Source organism: Chaetura pelagica, unplaced genomic scaffold, assembly GCF_000747805.2.
Source record: "Chaetura pelagica isolate M959 unplaced genomic scaffold, ChaPel_1.0 scaffold153, whole genome shotgun sequence".
Classification (NCBI taxonomy): Eukaryota; Metazoa; Chordata; class Aves; order Apodiformes; family Apodidae; genus Chaetura; species Chaetura pelagica.
The window spans coordinates 2,061,393-2,077,465 of record NW_009952707.1 but is presented as its reverse complement, the minus strand read 5'-3'; the positions used below and the strand labels follow the sequence as shown (position 1 = coordinate 2,077,465).

At 40.7% G+C, this 16,073-nt stretch overlaps 1 protein-coding gene across 1 annotated transcript in view; it reads left to right on the top strand.

Moving 5' to 3' along the window:
* The window catches only part of SWAP70 (SWAP switching B-cell complex 70kDa subunit), a 37,757-nt gene extending 21,986 nt beyond the window's left edge, over nucleotides 1-15,771 (top strand). Inside the window, exons 5-13 of the mRNA XM_009994268.1 lie at nucleotides 1,497-1,724; nucleotides 5,074-5,220; nucleotides 5,479-5,587; nucleotides 6,860-7,041; nucleotides 10,076-10,183; nucleotides 11,736-11,902; nucleotides 12,662-12,860; nucleotides 14,312-14,408; nucleotides 15,160-15,771. Coding sequence (XP_009992570.1) covers nucleotides 1,497-1,724; nucleotides 5,074-5,220; nucleotides 5,479-5,587; nucleotides 6,860-7,041; nucleotides 10,076-10,183; nucleotides 11,736-11,902; nucleotides 12,662-12,860; nucleotides 14,312-14,408; nucleotides 15,160-15,278 — 1,356 coding nt within the window. The 3' untranslated portion in view covers nucleotides 15,279-15,771. The remainder of the gene's footprint in view (nucleotides 1-1,496; nucleotides 1,725-5,073; nucleotides 5,221-5,478; nucleotides 5,588-6,859; nucleotides 7,042-10,075; nucleotides 10,184-11,735; nucleotides 11,903-12,661; nucleotides 12,861-14,311; nucleotides 14,409-15,159) is intronic.
* The last annotated feature ends 302 nt before the right edge of the window (nucleotides 15,772-16,073 follow it).

Here is a 16,073-nt window from a genome sequence, read left to right as displayed (position 1 = left end):
AATAAGGCACATTTATGCTGTACACCTTAGTCATTCTAGAGAATAGGATTCAGACTCCTGAGTCACTTCTTGATTCTGAAACTACCCCTGAAATAGGTAAACTGAAAGTGGAGCAGCCAGTCCTGAAGGACTAGCCTTTAGATAAAGCAGCACTTGAGGAAACCCCTGTTACTTCCATGTGCAGAGAGAGACTCTGAAACGATGGTGTTGCTTTCCCTCCCCACCTCCGTGGGGCAGTTCCACCCAGCTGCATCCCTCCTGCCTGTGGGGATGTGGGGCAGCCGGGAGGAGGCCTCGCCTGCAGCTTGTGGACCGACCTCCCAGGAGGTGGTTCTGTGCTGGCTGTGGTGGCTGCAGAGACAGGAGCTGGCTGATGCAGGAGAGTGGTTTGGTGCGAGGCTTCTGAGTACCCTCACCCCTGGCTCCCTCCGTAGGGAAGGCACAGGTGGTTTCACTGTCCACCTTGGCTGGTTGCTGAAGGCAGTCGGGTTCCCTGCAGAGCTGGCAAGGAGCCTGCAGTGGGCCAGTACCTGAAACAGCAGAAGGCCACAGTAGCTTGGTCTGTCTTCAGAACTGGGTTAAATGCTGCACTTGGTACCCTGTGACTTTGGTCACAGAAACTTTGAAGCCTGGCTCATACTTTGCTGTGTAGATGTCTTTGTAGTAAGACTCTCGCCAATTATCTTGTTTAAAGAGCTATTTCAGACACTTTAGGTGTGCTCAAAGCTGTAGATGGTCTTAGCTTAGAATACTGCTATGTTTAAAGAGGGAACAGTGATGAGTTTAAAAACAAAATAAAAACCAGATAGAAGAAATCCAGCCTTCTTTCCCTCTTTTTCTTTCTTGTGTTTATTTTGACTAGTGTTATTATCCTGTATATGGTAGTGCTTACAGAATGATGAAAGATTAAAGGAAAATGAGAGTTTATTTTGAAAACAATAAAAGCGGACATGAAAAATTTGTTCTTTTACTTCTCTTATCTGCCAAGATTGTTTCCAGTGATGGGAGTGCTTGAGAGCTGGAGAAGAGGGGTCAGGTGAAGACTAAGATGTGTAATCATAGTATATGGGTAGTTTTTCATTTCACTTCTTGTCCAAACTGCCATATTTTCATATTATTTTCTGTTTTTTTTGCTTTTTAATCTTACAAGAATACTTTTTGAAACTTCTTGCTTTCCTACACTTTAGTCATCATGTTTTGGAAGCTGCAGTGGGGAAGATCCCATGTATTCTGTAGGGAATCTGAAAAATTAAAAGAAGCTGTGCTTTCTTCACTATGAAGACAGTAGCTGTGGGATGGGCTTGGCAGTCAAAAGTTGAACTGAGGCAGGAGCCTAAAATATTTGCTAATTAAACCACCCACCCTTAGGGGCCTACATGTGAACATAAGTATCTAGCTGTAGTGATACTCTCTAGAGAAGCTTATTTTACAGCTCTGAAACACTTGATTTCCATGCCTGCTGTAAATGATTAATTTCTGTTTGTATTTCTGTACAGATCGAATATTTACTTAAAAAGCTCACTGAAGCAATGGGAGCAGGCTGGCAGCAAGAGCAGTTTGACCATTATAAGATTGCTCTCAACACCAGTCGAGAAGGTCTTTCTGCGTGGGACCTCATTGATCTCATTGGCAGTGGGCAGTTCAGTAAAGGGATGGACAGACAGACCGTGTCCATGGCAATCAATGAAGTCTTTAATGAGCTCATATTAGATGTACTCAAACAGGTAAGAAGCACAGAGAAATCATATTTTAAAGTAAAGCTACTGAGTAATCAGAAAATGTTCCAATTTGTATTGAAAATTCTTCACCTGATGGATAATGAACAGGGGGAAATTAGGTAAACTACTTATAATGGTTCTTTAATAGGAGCTTATTTTTATAAAGAGATATTGTGCTACTATTCAGATTGTTGCAATTGTTGCAGAATTATGGGAGTTGCTTGTTGGGAGAGTTTGTGCTCAGAAAGCTTGTGCTCTGACTTGAAATGGAGCCCTTTTTATAATGGTGTCAACAGCTTGGTAGCTGACAGAATGGCTACAACATGCTGTCAGTCTTAAACTGGTGACAACTTTCAGCCTTTGAAAATGCTTTTTTCTAATTGTAGTTACGTTGTAGAAAATACAAGTTGTGCTGAGCATCAGCCCCATATTGAAACAAGAGGGTTTGGACAAAGGTATTGCTCCAGATGAGAGTTAAGTTGGCTCACTTCAACAGGGCCAAAAGACGTAGAACAGCTCCAGAGTTCTTTGTTTTGCTTAGCAGGGTATTTGAGTGACAACCTGTACTCAAACACAAGAAATCATGTTGGCCTTTTAATTCTTAGCAAGCTTCTGTTAATCTTTGGTTTATTCAGATTTCCAGTGGCTGGATTATCAGTTTAGGAATTACTTTAAAAACTTCATTTTTTTTCATGGGAAGTATAAATATCACAGGGACCCGAGGGGTCACAGCAGAGCTTACCTAGAGAGCTATTTAAAATGTTCTACCTGACGGAGAACTTTTTTTCATCTTTGATTTCTTGGCTTCTTGGTTAGCAGAGAAACAAAGGCATTCTTGGCAGGCTTTCCTAAGCTGTTCTGAAGAAATCATCAGAAGGTCTTGGCAAAGGAAATTCTCTCAGAATATCTACAAAACAATGCAAAAGTCTATTTTTGTAACTGCTGGTTGCCTCTTGGAGGTGAGGGCTGGACACACACAGACACACACACATAGTCAACTGAGGGCAAAAAAAAAGTCATTCTGCTGTTTAATACTATGAAAAGAAAATAACCAGTGTCAGGTTAGTCCTTCCTCTTGAAACTTGTGATGAAATTTGATTTCTTTTTAGTTTTGATACTGCAATTTGTGTCTCTCTCCCCACTGCCCCCTTTATTCTTATTATTTTTTCTTTGTAACCGTCTCTTTCCTTTCTTGGCATCTGGGCTTCTTTCTTAGGCATGTCTGAGTGCCTTTGAATGGTTCCTTGACACTTAAAAATAGCTTCTGTCAAGGTTTGGCCCAGCACCTTCTGGACAGTCACTGGGCTAAAGAGATTGGAGTTCCCCATGTTCCACAGGCCTCTGGTTTGGTCACAGCTTGTACCCTGATGCCTTGTTGATTCACAGAATTGTCCTGTTTATTGCAGTATATGATTATTTAAAGGTCTTTATTAATGACATACTGAATTGTAGCCAAGTCTCATACTACCCTTTTTATTGTGCATCTATCCTGGATCTATAGTATTAATAATTAAATTTGTGATATTTAGTTTTCTGAAAGATTTGTGCTAGTTGGTGTGAGAAGACGCCCAGGAGCTTCCGCTGGGCTTTGGAAGATGAGAAGCAGCTGATGCACAGAAATAATAGCTAAAGATTTTGCAGAAATTTGAGAGGAAGGTAACAGTCTGACTTGGCTTTGAAAGCAAATTCAGTACATCAGGAAGGGGAAAAACACTTGGCTATGACTTAGACTGTGTAAGGCATAGGACAGGGAAGCTGCAGGAATCCTTCACACACCCTTGCGACCACCCAGACCTTCGGCCTGAACACGGAGGCGGCAAACAAAGCTGTTCCTCTGCACATTCCTGTTTTGGAGCAAGGGGGTGGGTGGCCAGGGAATAGGCATGGCCGTGGCTCTGGACATGTTTAACTGGCTAGAAAAGCTGAGCACAGATAAAACTGTACGTGTAGGGGGGTTGTTTATTTTTTGTTTTGTTTTTCAAACAAAAGAGCTTTGCTAACTGTTCTGATTTTTTTTTCCCCTCAGACCTGTACAGAAAGACGCCTTTGACTTAAATATGCCACAGCAGATGCATTTGTTTGCTTGCATCCAAGACTGCTATAGCTAAAAGGCATTACAGAAAAATGTTCCTTCATCTTCTTTCCAACTGTTAATCTGAAGTACTTTTGAGTACAATGCTTTTTGTATGGCTTGTTCATAGCTGTATTGACGTAGGTGTTTTAGTTTCATCCGTAACTTGATTTTTTCTGAAGTTAGGAGTCAGACAAAAGTATGTAAGTAGTTGGGGAATGTAGTTTTAGAAATATCAGGTATTGCTGGAATACTGGTAAACTTTGAAACTCTAAATTAAAGACTGACTAGGTCACAGCAGTTTTCCTGATAAGATCACTAAAAATCAAACACATGAAAGAGTGACCCATGATTATATCATTCCCTATGCACCCTCTTTTCCATGAGATGTTTTTTGTATTGCCATAGCCACAATGGATAGTGTATAACAGAGTTACTAGTATAACTGCACTTAGTATTGAGTATTGAGCTTATTTCTTAGATATGTTAATATTCAATAGAGGCAAACTTGAATGATTTGGTCATGATGCCAGATGTATTTACTGTCGTTACAGAAGACTCTTAAGTTTTGTTCTTTTATTTGTATAAAGCTCAGTGGCCAAGTATGGGCTTCTCTTCCTTCTTTTGAAATAGTCTTCTTAAGGCTTTCAAGTGTTTTCCTCATATAGGAAGTTTAGTGGGTCATCTGTCAAGGAAAATAAAACACTGAGTGAAATCTTGACATTATTTAAATCAAGGTACAAGTCTGTTCCTTTAAGGAAAAATCCAGGCTTAACCAGTGCTCCCATATTCCATCCAATAAAGATGCCAGGGGTATGGTTCTGTTACCAGTTTCTCTAGCGTTCCTTGAAGTGTCCTGTATGGGGCCACTTCTTCAAAGGGTGCAGGACTGGTTCTTCAGAGCAACTCTCATGGGAGCATTACCCATCAGTCTTGGCACTGGCAAATGTCTCTGTGTGACTGAAGAAAATTAAATAGTTGAGCTTGTCAAAGAGGACCAAAGAGCTATCATAATGACTTGATAATGAAATAACATTAATAAAAATAGTTCAGTTTTTCAAATAAGTCGGTTAATTAAAAACTGGACAGAAGACCAGTGAGTAGTTTCTCACGGGCTAAAAAATGAGCAGTATGCTGGTGTTAGGAATGGAAGTGCATAGGTGATGTTCTTAGGGCCTTGAACTAACTTTTTTGTGTGATCTGACAGGCCTTTAAGCCACCTAACCAAAAGACCAGGCAGTTAATAGAGACTGGGCATTTCCGCTGATCTGTTGCTTTTTACAGGGCTATATGTTGAAAAAAGGTCACAAAAGGAAAAACTGGACAGAACGATGGTTTGTGCTAAAACCCAATATTATTTCCTACTATGTGAGTGAAGATTTAAAGGACAAGAAGGGAGACATCATACTGGATGGCAACTGTTGTGTAGAGGTAAAAGAAACCAAACTGGACCAAAAGCTATCTCTAAATATAATAAGAATGAATTCTTGTCTGTGGGATGGACTCATGATCTGTTTTGTTAATGTAATCTTTTTTTTACTTTATATACAAGAAGTTAATAAACACTTTTTATAAAGGTTCTTAGTTTTGGTGTTTGTAGCTCTGTAACAGATAACTGCATTTGTGGGGCTTGACAATGTAACTTAGATTTCAGTGTTTGCAAGGCTAATCCTTTGTCACCCATTCTAGGCCTTGCCTGACAAAGATGGGAAGAAATGCCTTTTTCTCATAAAATGTCATGACAAGAGCTTTGAGATCAGTGCCTCTGATAAAAAGAAGAAGCAGGAGTGGATTCAAGGTGAGGTTTCAAAAATCCTAGTTATGTGAAACTTAAGGTAAGCTGAAGTCTTACAGCTGTGCTTCACTCAAACTTGAAATTCTTTGTCTTGTGATTTTTGGTGTCTCTGTTTTGGGCACATGGAAAAGATCATTAAGGAGCCGGAGACTCAGGAAGAATTGCAAGGAGCATCTGCCTCAATTTAGGCAGCCATAGCCGAAATGAAATGGATACTATTGTTTGCTTTTTCTGCATTGGCCCTTCAAGGGATGGGGAATATATTGTGATTTGTTACTTTTGGAGAGAAAAGGGAAAGCTTGTTCGTTTCAGCATCATAAAATACTGGCTTTGCTTTTACAGCTTTGCAGAGGTAGTGTGGTTTGGTGAGCTGAGGATGAGGCTGGGAACTGGGGATTCCTTTCTGTTCCCACCGTGAAAGTTACTCCTCTGTGAGACCTTCCCAGGTTTGTGCTGAGTGATAGTGACATGCACGTCTTTCAGAGTGAGGCAGAAGCCCTTGCAAAGCTACTCTTGCCAATGCCATTGGAGCATGTACAGCATTTAAATATTTGGATCTGTGTGCTTTATTTGCACTTCCCTCTTTACCTAATGCATGTGGTTAATTGCATCGAAGTCTGATGTATGATGAATGATTTTGTGGTTCAAAAGGAGAACTTTTTTCACAGATGCAGTAGGTGAATAAAATATCAAAATCATCTGCACTTTGCTCTGTGAATATTTTCTCATTGAATATAAGTGATAAGAACAACTTTTCCTCACTGAATATGTGTGAATAAGAGCTACTTCCTTACTGGGAGAAAGGTAAAGGGTTTAAGGTTGGTTCTAGGGAAGTAAGTGATGCATATATTAGATAACATCTTACTGCTTGATTAGAGTCACTGAATCTAGGTAGTTGGAAATCCAGAAGTGTTGGGTTTGGGGTTTTTATTTTTCAGCTAGATATGCAAGTGACTTTTGTGTCCACTGCCTGTTAGAAGTAACTACTTGAGTTGACATACTGCCTTGGAATTGCCACATTATCCTCGTGGCACACAGCCAAGTGTCTTTCACTTTTGGTTTGTGTTGACAGCTGGCCTGATGAGAATTAAGAGAGCTGACAACAGGGTTCTTTTTCTGATTTAAAAATATATTTAAAAAAAAAAAAAAGAGCACAACTGCCCCCAAACCACACTGCCACAGATACTCATTCCCTTAGGCTATCCAGAAAGCATTTCCCCTCACTGGTGGTGTCTTACATTTCCTCTCCCCTTTGCCTTGCACCCTCCTTTCCAGCCATACAGACCACTGTCAACCTGCTGAAGGCGGGGAGCCCCCCACCCCACAAAGAAGCTCGGCAGAAGCGGAAGGAATTGCGCCAGAAGCTGCTGGCTGAGCAAGAGGAGCTGGAGCGGCAGATGAAGGAGCTGCAGGCGGCCAATGAGAACAAGCAGAGGGAACTGGAGACTGTGAGAAAGGTGGGACTGGGAGCTGCTGACTCAAAGTGGGAGCTTTCAGCTCAACCTCTGGTTGAGATGGGTGTCTTGAAGTACAATTAGCCTTCTGCTTCCTGTTCAGGTGTCCAGACAGGAGGTGAGCTTGTATCAGCATCAGCCCCCTAGACAAGCAGATCTATTGGTTGAGCCTGCAGTAAAGCCTTCAGCAGTGACTGCTGCAGTTTCTAAGGACTGGTCAGCAGCCTTGGGCTAATTTACATGGCCCAGCCCTGTCCCTGTGCTTATCAGGGTGTTCCTTGTAGACAGCTTTTTAGTCTAAGTCTAACAACTGGCAGGAGACAGCAAGGTGTTTTTGCTGTGGCTGCACACTGACAGTAGGTTGAACATGCTGATGGATCTTTGGAACTGGTACCTCCACTATAGTTCTCCACAGAGTTGGTTAGTATCCAGCTATACATTCTGTCTTGTATTTTTAGTGACTTGAAAGAAGAGTTACTATGGCTTTCTATTGCCATCATACCTTTTAATCAGGAGAAAAAGCTTTTAATTTTCTCTGCAGTAGGACAAAGGGAGCTGTAAATATTGTGAGAGCATGTTAAGGGTGTCAACTCTAGAAAGCAAATAAAATAACATGGAACGTATCTTTTTAAAAGTCTTGTCATTAAGTCACAGTTTCCGGTGAGGAGAAATCTGTCTTTTTTTTCCCCATTAACTTTGAACTGACAGTACTGATGTGGGTATTATTCTGTTTACCTTAAATGGAGCTGGACAGTGGAAAACCATTTTTTTAATTTAACTTTAGCACTATATTCTTCCATGCATTTAAGAGTCAGAATGTAAAGTGTGCTTCAAAGGATAGCTGCTGCTAAGTAATACACTTGTGAACAGAAATCCTAGGTCTGGATTTCTGTGTTGAGTTTATGTGGTAAAAGATGGTGGGAAGATTACATGAGAGCAGCCTCAAAGGAGCAATAGGATATTGACGGGCTCCAGGGAGTTATGTAGGAATCACAATGGGTAAACTAAAGAGAGCTGTGCTGAGAAGCATCTTTTGAAGCAGACTGGATTAAAATTACTTATTAAGGTGAGTAGTTTAGTCTCTGACATGAACTACTACACACTAAGTGGAATTAGTGGGGAAGTACTGTATTAGAGGAACTTGCAGTGTTTGATTAGTTAGAAAAATGTTCTTCAAGGAAGAGGCTTTGTAAATGGTTCAGGAAACCAAATTGTTCTGGAAAGCTTAGAGTTAGATTTGCTCCTGCTGGCAGTGAGCCACCACTTACACAGCACCTGCCAAAGTGCACACTGAGACTGGGTTCTGTTTGGGTAGACCCTGAAGTACAAAATTTCAGAATAACAGCCTTTATCTAAAATAGATTTTTTGTTTTCATTTTTTAAAATGGAATTTTAAGATACACACATTGGCCAGACTGAAAGGTAAGTTTTTTTTTCTTACCAAGAGAGCATACACAAGACTTGTGCCCCCTTTTTGCTTCCATCTGGGATCTTGCAGGGGCTTCAGAGACTCTGTGCTAACTGTTGCCTGTTGGAATGGTGTGTTCCTGTTGATTCCCCCTCCCTTGCAGCCCCCAGCATTTGGGACTTTTCCCTTAGCAGCACAGTGTTGCCAGGAACCTTACCTGCCAGGAATTGATGACCTGACACAAGCAGGAAGTTGCTGATAAAGAGTGGACAAACAGTGTATTTTCTTGTGGAGCGCTCTGGCAAAAGCACCTGCCCTTGTCTGTGACTGCACATTCTCCCTCTCTGCTCAGTATTGGCAATGTTTGTTTAATTTGAAAGCAAGGAAGGAAATCAAAAGAAAATTTCATTTAAATAGGAATCTTGGATTTGACTACAATTACATGCTTTTAAATGCTCTGGCAGAGAAGGAATACTGCTTCTGAAAGACTGGCATCATTTAAGCCTTTCAAAGGAGAGCAGTTCTGAACTATCTTTTACAGCTTAAAACCAAACTAGCAGCCTTCTCCTTCCCATCTATTTCAGACAAGCACTTAAAGGAATTAAAGTTTTAGCTTGGCAGTTTTAGTAATTTAGACATGTCATTAGTTCATTGAGGTTGTGTGAAGGAAGATGGTATAAATGTGGTACATTCAAAATAATATTAAAGAAGATGGGTGTCTCATTTTACTGAGACCAGCATATTACAAAAGAAGGATGCTTGCTTTCTGTTTCCTCTTTCCTCTGGTAAGTTTCTTAGGTAAATTCTGTGACATAATTAGTTCTCTGTATTGGCAAGGTTTTGGCTGGTACTTGTACACTTCTAAACTTCCATGCATTCTAAAAATACATGCTATCAAAATCCTGATGAAAGGAATAACTGTGATGACTATTTGTGGAGTCAAGATGAAAATTAAAAAGGTAAATAAGTTGCAGAAAGGTGTGAAGGTACCAGCAGCTGTTTTTTAGGCCTCAGCTCTGACTACGCTAATTTTTCCCCTAATTTCAAGTGATGATTATCAAGTAGAATTTTATTTACCATACATGGTAATTTAGGGGATGTTAAAGGGATATGATTCACAATAGCACAGTCACGTCTTATAGTCAAAGTTTGTGGCACTTCTGCTTTCCCATGGCAATTTAGTGCTCCTGACTTCTGTTTCTGTATGAGCTCTGCATGCTGGCATGTCAGCACTGGTGGACCTCCTATGCAGTCCTGCCTGCAATGTGGTTTTCCATAATAGGTTTCTAGCTCATATGAGATAGAGAAGGAAAGGTGGTGATTTCTATCAGCTGTGCAAAGGAGAACTCAAAGGAAACTTGGAGGAAGTCTAATAATTGACTTTTCATTGGTAAATTTAAAATAGTCTTGCAAATAACAGGATTAACTACATTTACAGATTGAGAATAACCTCAGACATTAAAAAAAAAGGCAAGCTGGTGACTTAATGCTCTTTTGTACCATTTGACATTCCATTTTTGTTAAATATGAGAATGTTTAAATTAAATTCCCTTCCTTCTAAATGTTTTACTTTTGACGCATTATTCTTTCATTCTTTTCTTTCCCTTACCCCTTGCCCTTCTCTTCCAGCAACTGGAAGCAGCAGCTGCTCGTGCTGCTGAGGAAGAGAAGAAAAGACTTCAGACTCAAGTCGAATTACAAGATCGCTTCAGTTTGGAGCTGGAGAGAGAAAAAATGGTCAGTGGTGCACGTGGTATTTTTGCTGTGATTACAGAGTGAGCAATGCATTCAGCAATTCCTTCCCACCCAGGCAGGCTCTGGAAGGATTCCGCTGGTTTTGCAGGAGGCTGAAAAATGCAACCTGTGTTGCATTTATTAGAGACATAGGAATCATATTTTTACTAGTGAATTCCAGTACTGGAACAGCTCGCCTACAATTTGTATGACATCCAAAGCTTAAACATTAATGGAAAGTTGGGAAGAATTTGACTGTTTGAAAGATTAAGTGCAGACTGAGGTTATCCTGGCAGTTTTCAAAGAGGGAAAACCTGAGGCCAGTACATACTATTTGAATATGCAAAGTGAACACAGGCATAATCAAAATGTATTTTAGGAACTTTCCGATAAATATATTCCTAAAACTAGTGGGTTTTTTTATATTACATGTTCTTTTACCTTTATAGACACATAGACAAACATTTAAGGAAAAAAAAGGAAATACTGTAGCTTTACAATGGTGTTACTGTAATCCACACAGAATTTCCAAAAGAACTAATTTTCAATCTTCAAGGGGTTTGTCAGGCATAACAGGCTTTTCTGTTAGCTGGAGAAAAGAAGTAGAAATAGTTGAGTCACCCTGATGGAACGTCTGGGGACATAAATGCACATAGTGCTGCTTTATGGACCCAGGGTGAATTCCTGAATACAATCACTTTCCGGGTCAGTGGGATTTGGGTTAGCTGAGGGAAAGCAGACTGCAGACCAGTGGAGCAGGACATTCCATCCTACCACACTTGACAGCAAGCCTTTCTTGCTGACTTCAGGATCTGTACTTCTGTGAAGTACATGTTACGTAGTACTAAAATGCTGAGGTTTTGGTGCTTTATCCCAGTCAGCTGACTGCTGTTGTCCCCAGCACAGGGGGAGGGGCTGTGTGGGAGGACAGCTTTGGTACCTCGAAGCCCCCAGTTTCCCACTCTGGTCAGTGAAAGGCAGGGAATGAGGATCAGAGACTGGGGGACTGTGGATGTGCAGCATCCCCTTACCTTCCTCTATCCCTTACCATTGTTTTTTATTGTAGCTGCTGTTCTCCTTAGTAAAGCCAACCTCCCTGGCTGATTTCCAGCCCTTTATCCATCCTCTGCTGCTGCAGTGCCATCATCCAGATACCAGTGCGTGAAATACACTGCTGGCAAGGGAGGACTTCTGAGGAAAGGAGTGGAAACATTGTAATTAAACCAGCCGGACCCTAGGAGCTTTCCTTTCCTTTAGTGTGTAGCTGTGAACTGAATGACAAGATCAAACTGATTTAAGATAGATTTAAACCCCTGTAAAAATCCTGTGCTGCATGAAGTAGGGCAATGTAAGTAACCTGTGTTATTATTTATTTTTTTAAATGTTCTTAGTTACACATCTACAAATCCAGACTCAATTTTATCAGTTTTGCTCTGAAGGCAACAAGAGAAGGTTTGTTTCTGAAAATATTATGTGAGGGAAATCTGGCAATTCCTTTAAAAATTGGAAACCTGAGCTGAATGCTAGCTCATGTGTTCTTAATTTATGCTGCTAGGTAAGACAAAAAATGGAAGAGCAGGTTGCTCAGAAGTCATCTGAACTGGAACAGTATTTACAGAGAGTACGTGAACTGGAAGAAATGTACAAGCAGCTACAGGAAGCTTTGGAGGATGAGAAACAGGCACGTCAAGATGAAGAGACTGTAAGGAAACTTCAAGCCAGGTATGGCTTTCACCTGGCAGAGATGTGTTTCAGTTCCCCATTCCCCCCCTGCAGTAATAACTGTGCTGTACTGTGAAAGGGTGTTTGCATCTCAGACACACTGCTGGAAGGGGGAACTAACTTGAAGTACAAATAGATATATTTTCTCCTTAAGCTATGAAGGCTACAGTTTCTATTTATGATTTTTGAATACTTTTTATTAGCCCTTAGTAGTGGGCATCAGCCATCTCTGAAAAGCAGGTGCACTTACTTTTCATCAGGTGTTGTGCATGTCAGCACTTGAAAAACTGAGATCACCCTGTACAGACTTTTCAGTTGTGTAGTCTATAAAGCCGTAACTGTAAATATGACTTTCTGCTTCATGTTATTACAGTTTTAAATTGTAATTGATAAAGGGCTGTCTCCTTTCACTTATATGGGCTTTGCTTAGTGTGGTTTATTTATTTATTTATTTAGCTCTCCTAAGATAATTAAGGTAAGTTACGCATGCTTGTTTCTTGTGTGGTTTTCCATGTTGTGTATTTGCATTGACTAAATGTTCTGAATAGCCCCCTTTGTAGCAGTTAGGCTGCTTGCACTGCTGACATGATTTTCAGCACTGAAGACAAGCCAACAAACTTTTTTCCTGCTTCCCAATCCTTTTTTTTTTAAAAAAAAAAAAAAGGAAGGAAAACAATTGGCTCAGCTTCCTTACATGTCTGCTACATCATGGGTACAGCTTACAGCAAAGTGCAGTTAACATGGCAATCCCCATTGCAGATTACTGGAAGAGGAGTCAGCAAAGAGAGCTGAACTGGAAAAATGGCACTTGGAGCAGCAACAGACCATTCAGATGACAGAAGCAGAGAAGCAAGAGCTAGAAAATCAGAGAATGATAAAGGAACAGGCTCTTCAAGTTGCCATGCAGCAACTGGAACAACTTGAACTGGAAAGGAAGGAGGCCCTTGAGCAGTATGAGGTGAGCTGTTCTGGTCATCAGCCTCTCAGACTTAGCCAGGTATTCAGTAGTTCAACTGAATTTGAAGCTTGTCGATATCAGGCTTCTTTGAGGATTAATTTGTCGCAGAAATGATAACAGGTAGGATAGTTACGTTTTGGGCTTTTTTGGCCTGGATCAGTCAGTATCTTTGAAGAGGAGGACATGTTTCAGACACACCACCTCCTTTATTCTTTTGTCTCAATGCACATGTAATCCAGCTAAGTCTTATCTCGGCATACATTTGTCTTCTACTGTGGGCTAACAGTTGTTCTAATGCAGTTCCCTCGCTGTCTTAACTAAATGCCTTATGATTTAGAATTAGTTATTCTTGCAATGTTTTGATATGTCACAGAGCAATATTGTCTTCTACAACTTAAAAATCAATGTCCTACTCTAGGCCCTTGCTCCTCAAAAAGATATTTAAGCACTGAACTGAAGTCAAGGATTGCTAGAAACTAGCCCAGCTTTTCAGTGTGTAGCAGTTCCTTGCATCCCAACACAAAGCCTTACTCTCTGCTCCACCAGAGTTCTTGGTGAAGGCCAGTAGCTGTATTCCTGGAAGAAGTAAGAGTCAGAATCCAGTGAGTACAGAGGCTGAAGTGCTGCATACTTTCTACAGCTTAGGGAGGTGTTGATCCCGTGTGTATTCAGGTCAGGAAACAAAACATGATTGGATTTCTGTTTAACTAGGGAGTGTGTTGATGCTGCCTCTGTGCTGCTGAGGGTAGCTGTGGGAAGGACAAGCTGTCTCAGCTGGCACAGAACACAAGTGCTGCAGTGTCTGCAAGCGAGGGCTCAGGCAGGGCAGTTGTGGCCACATTACAACTTACCACGTTGATGTTACATCTAATGCCATCGTTAGGTTTCTTTTGGCTAATACTTGACTTTTTTTTTTAGCTGACATCTCAGGCTTTGTACGTGAAACAAAATTTACTGCTCCAAAGGAACTGCTGAGTAGAACTGGTTAAAAAAAGTTAAAAAAAACCCCAGCCAAACAAAACAAAATCCACAAAACAAATAGTGGAGTAGGTCCTGGCTTATTATTTTAGAAATAATTGAACATTCTGGCCTTTCATTTGGAATTGCCCAAAGTACCGGTATAGATTGAAGAATACTTCTTGCTTGGGTGTAACAGGAGGGGGTCCTTTTTCTAGCTTACATTTGATGATTTGATGATCCTACTTACACAGATCTACAGAATTTTGTAAAGCCTGGTTATTTCTGGATTCTGGTTTGACAGCTTACTTGTATACAGCTGCTGGCTGACTCAGTTACTTACCATGGTTAGAAATTAAGTTCTCCTGTCTACACCAGAGTGTGGCTGAATTAATGTGGTTCTGTATTTCGATTGAGAAGGATGTTTTTTCTTCCTATATGAACAGAGAGAGTAAAGTTGTTCTTGTTTTCAAGTGGTCTGTGTCTTATTTCAGGAGGTTAAAAAGAAGTTGGAAATGGCAGCTAATAACACCAAGAGTTGGAAAGATAAAGTAGCTCATCATGAGGGATTAATTCGACTAATAGAGCCAGGTAAGTTATCGACAGAAAAGGTACAAAAAATTTGTATTAATTCTGCCTCATATACTTATATCTAGTGATGTACCAAAGTCTGCCTTTTCCTGGAGCTTATTGGTTTCTTGGCAGCCTGTGAATACCACATTTATGAGAACTGCTGATGAAATTCAAGTTTTTACCTTTACTGGCCCTACTACAACAATTTTTTAAAGTATTATTTATTTGTTTGTTTGTTTATTTAAAACAAAGCAAGGATCAACCTGAACATTGCACAGTTTGGGTGTTTAATGCAGTTAGAAAAAATGCTAGTTGCCAAAAACATAAAGATAACCAAAATATTTTATTTTGGGGGACAAGTTTAATTCCTTCCCTTAATTAATAGCATATCAGTCCTGAGGAAAGTAGCTTTGTAATACAGTGTTGGAGACATCACTTTCCTTCAAGGACATCTCTGAGGCTGAGGAGAAAAGAGGTTTGCTAAGATTCAACTATTTGGTGTGTGGGGGGGAAGTTGGGAGATAACGATGCAAAAGACTGCAGCAGTTGACAACTTCTCACACTAAGCACCTTCTCTGATGGTGTACCCGGCATGCCTCCCTCCCTGGTTAGATGGGTCCTCAGGTCACCTTTGAGAAGGTTTTTGGGCACAACAGAGGCAGCACTTACCAAATCATCCTGAGGTGACAATAGGCCTGTTCCACCACCGGTGTGTAAGTAGTGTCCCTGTCAGAAATGCCTGTTTCAAGTATTGTGCTCTGTCTTCCAGGCTCCAAGAATCCTCACTTAATCACCAACTGGGGCCCAGCTGCCTTCACTGAAGCTGAACTGGAGCAAAGACAAAAGAACTGGAAAGGGAAAAAAGCCACTTCTGAGGAACAACAGTAGCTGACATACAGTTGATGCACAGAAGCCCACCTTTGTTCATTCTGCTTTGCACAGAGCAGCTTCTCGCTTATAAAGGTCTTAGTTTGCTCAGCAGGTTGGGCCTTTCTACACAGGAAATACTGTTTGCGACATAGAAGTGTCTGCTCAGAGTTCAGTGATTACAACATGTGGTGTCTGACAGTACTTGCTGTTTTCCCTCATGTTTGCAGAAATCTTTTATACAAAACTTTTCAACTGAATTTTTTTACTTAAATGTAGCTTGTGACAGGCTAGTATAGAAACAACTGTGTAACAGTCTGACAGCATCTAACGCATCAGGCAGCATCACCCTCCTTCCAGAAAGTGAGAGAAGGTTTCATTGGTTCAGTTGGTATAATTTAAACACAGGATAAATCAGTCCTGGAGGTTCTGTCCAACTCTAAGAAAGAGCATTACCTTTCCTTCCACCGAGTCTCCTTTTGTCTTTGCCCTGTTTGTCTGTTACTCTTTGCACTGTGCTTAGTGCTCAGATTCCTCCTTAGTGAGGGCAGACTTGGCATCACTGGCTACCTGCTGGCTGCTTAGGTTTTGTGTCCTGTTTCCTCTGTGTGCAGGAGTCCAAACAAAAGAACTGGATATAGGCATGTACAAAAAGCTGCCCTAAAATGTCTGGGAACAGTAGTCATGGAGGATGATTACTGTACTGCCTCATACTTGAGAAATGCAAAAAAACCACACCTTTGAGAGTTTACTTCATAGTTCAAAAGATGCACAGTTTTGACTTACATTTTTCTGGAGCAGATGGATGGAAAATGA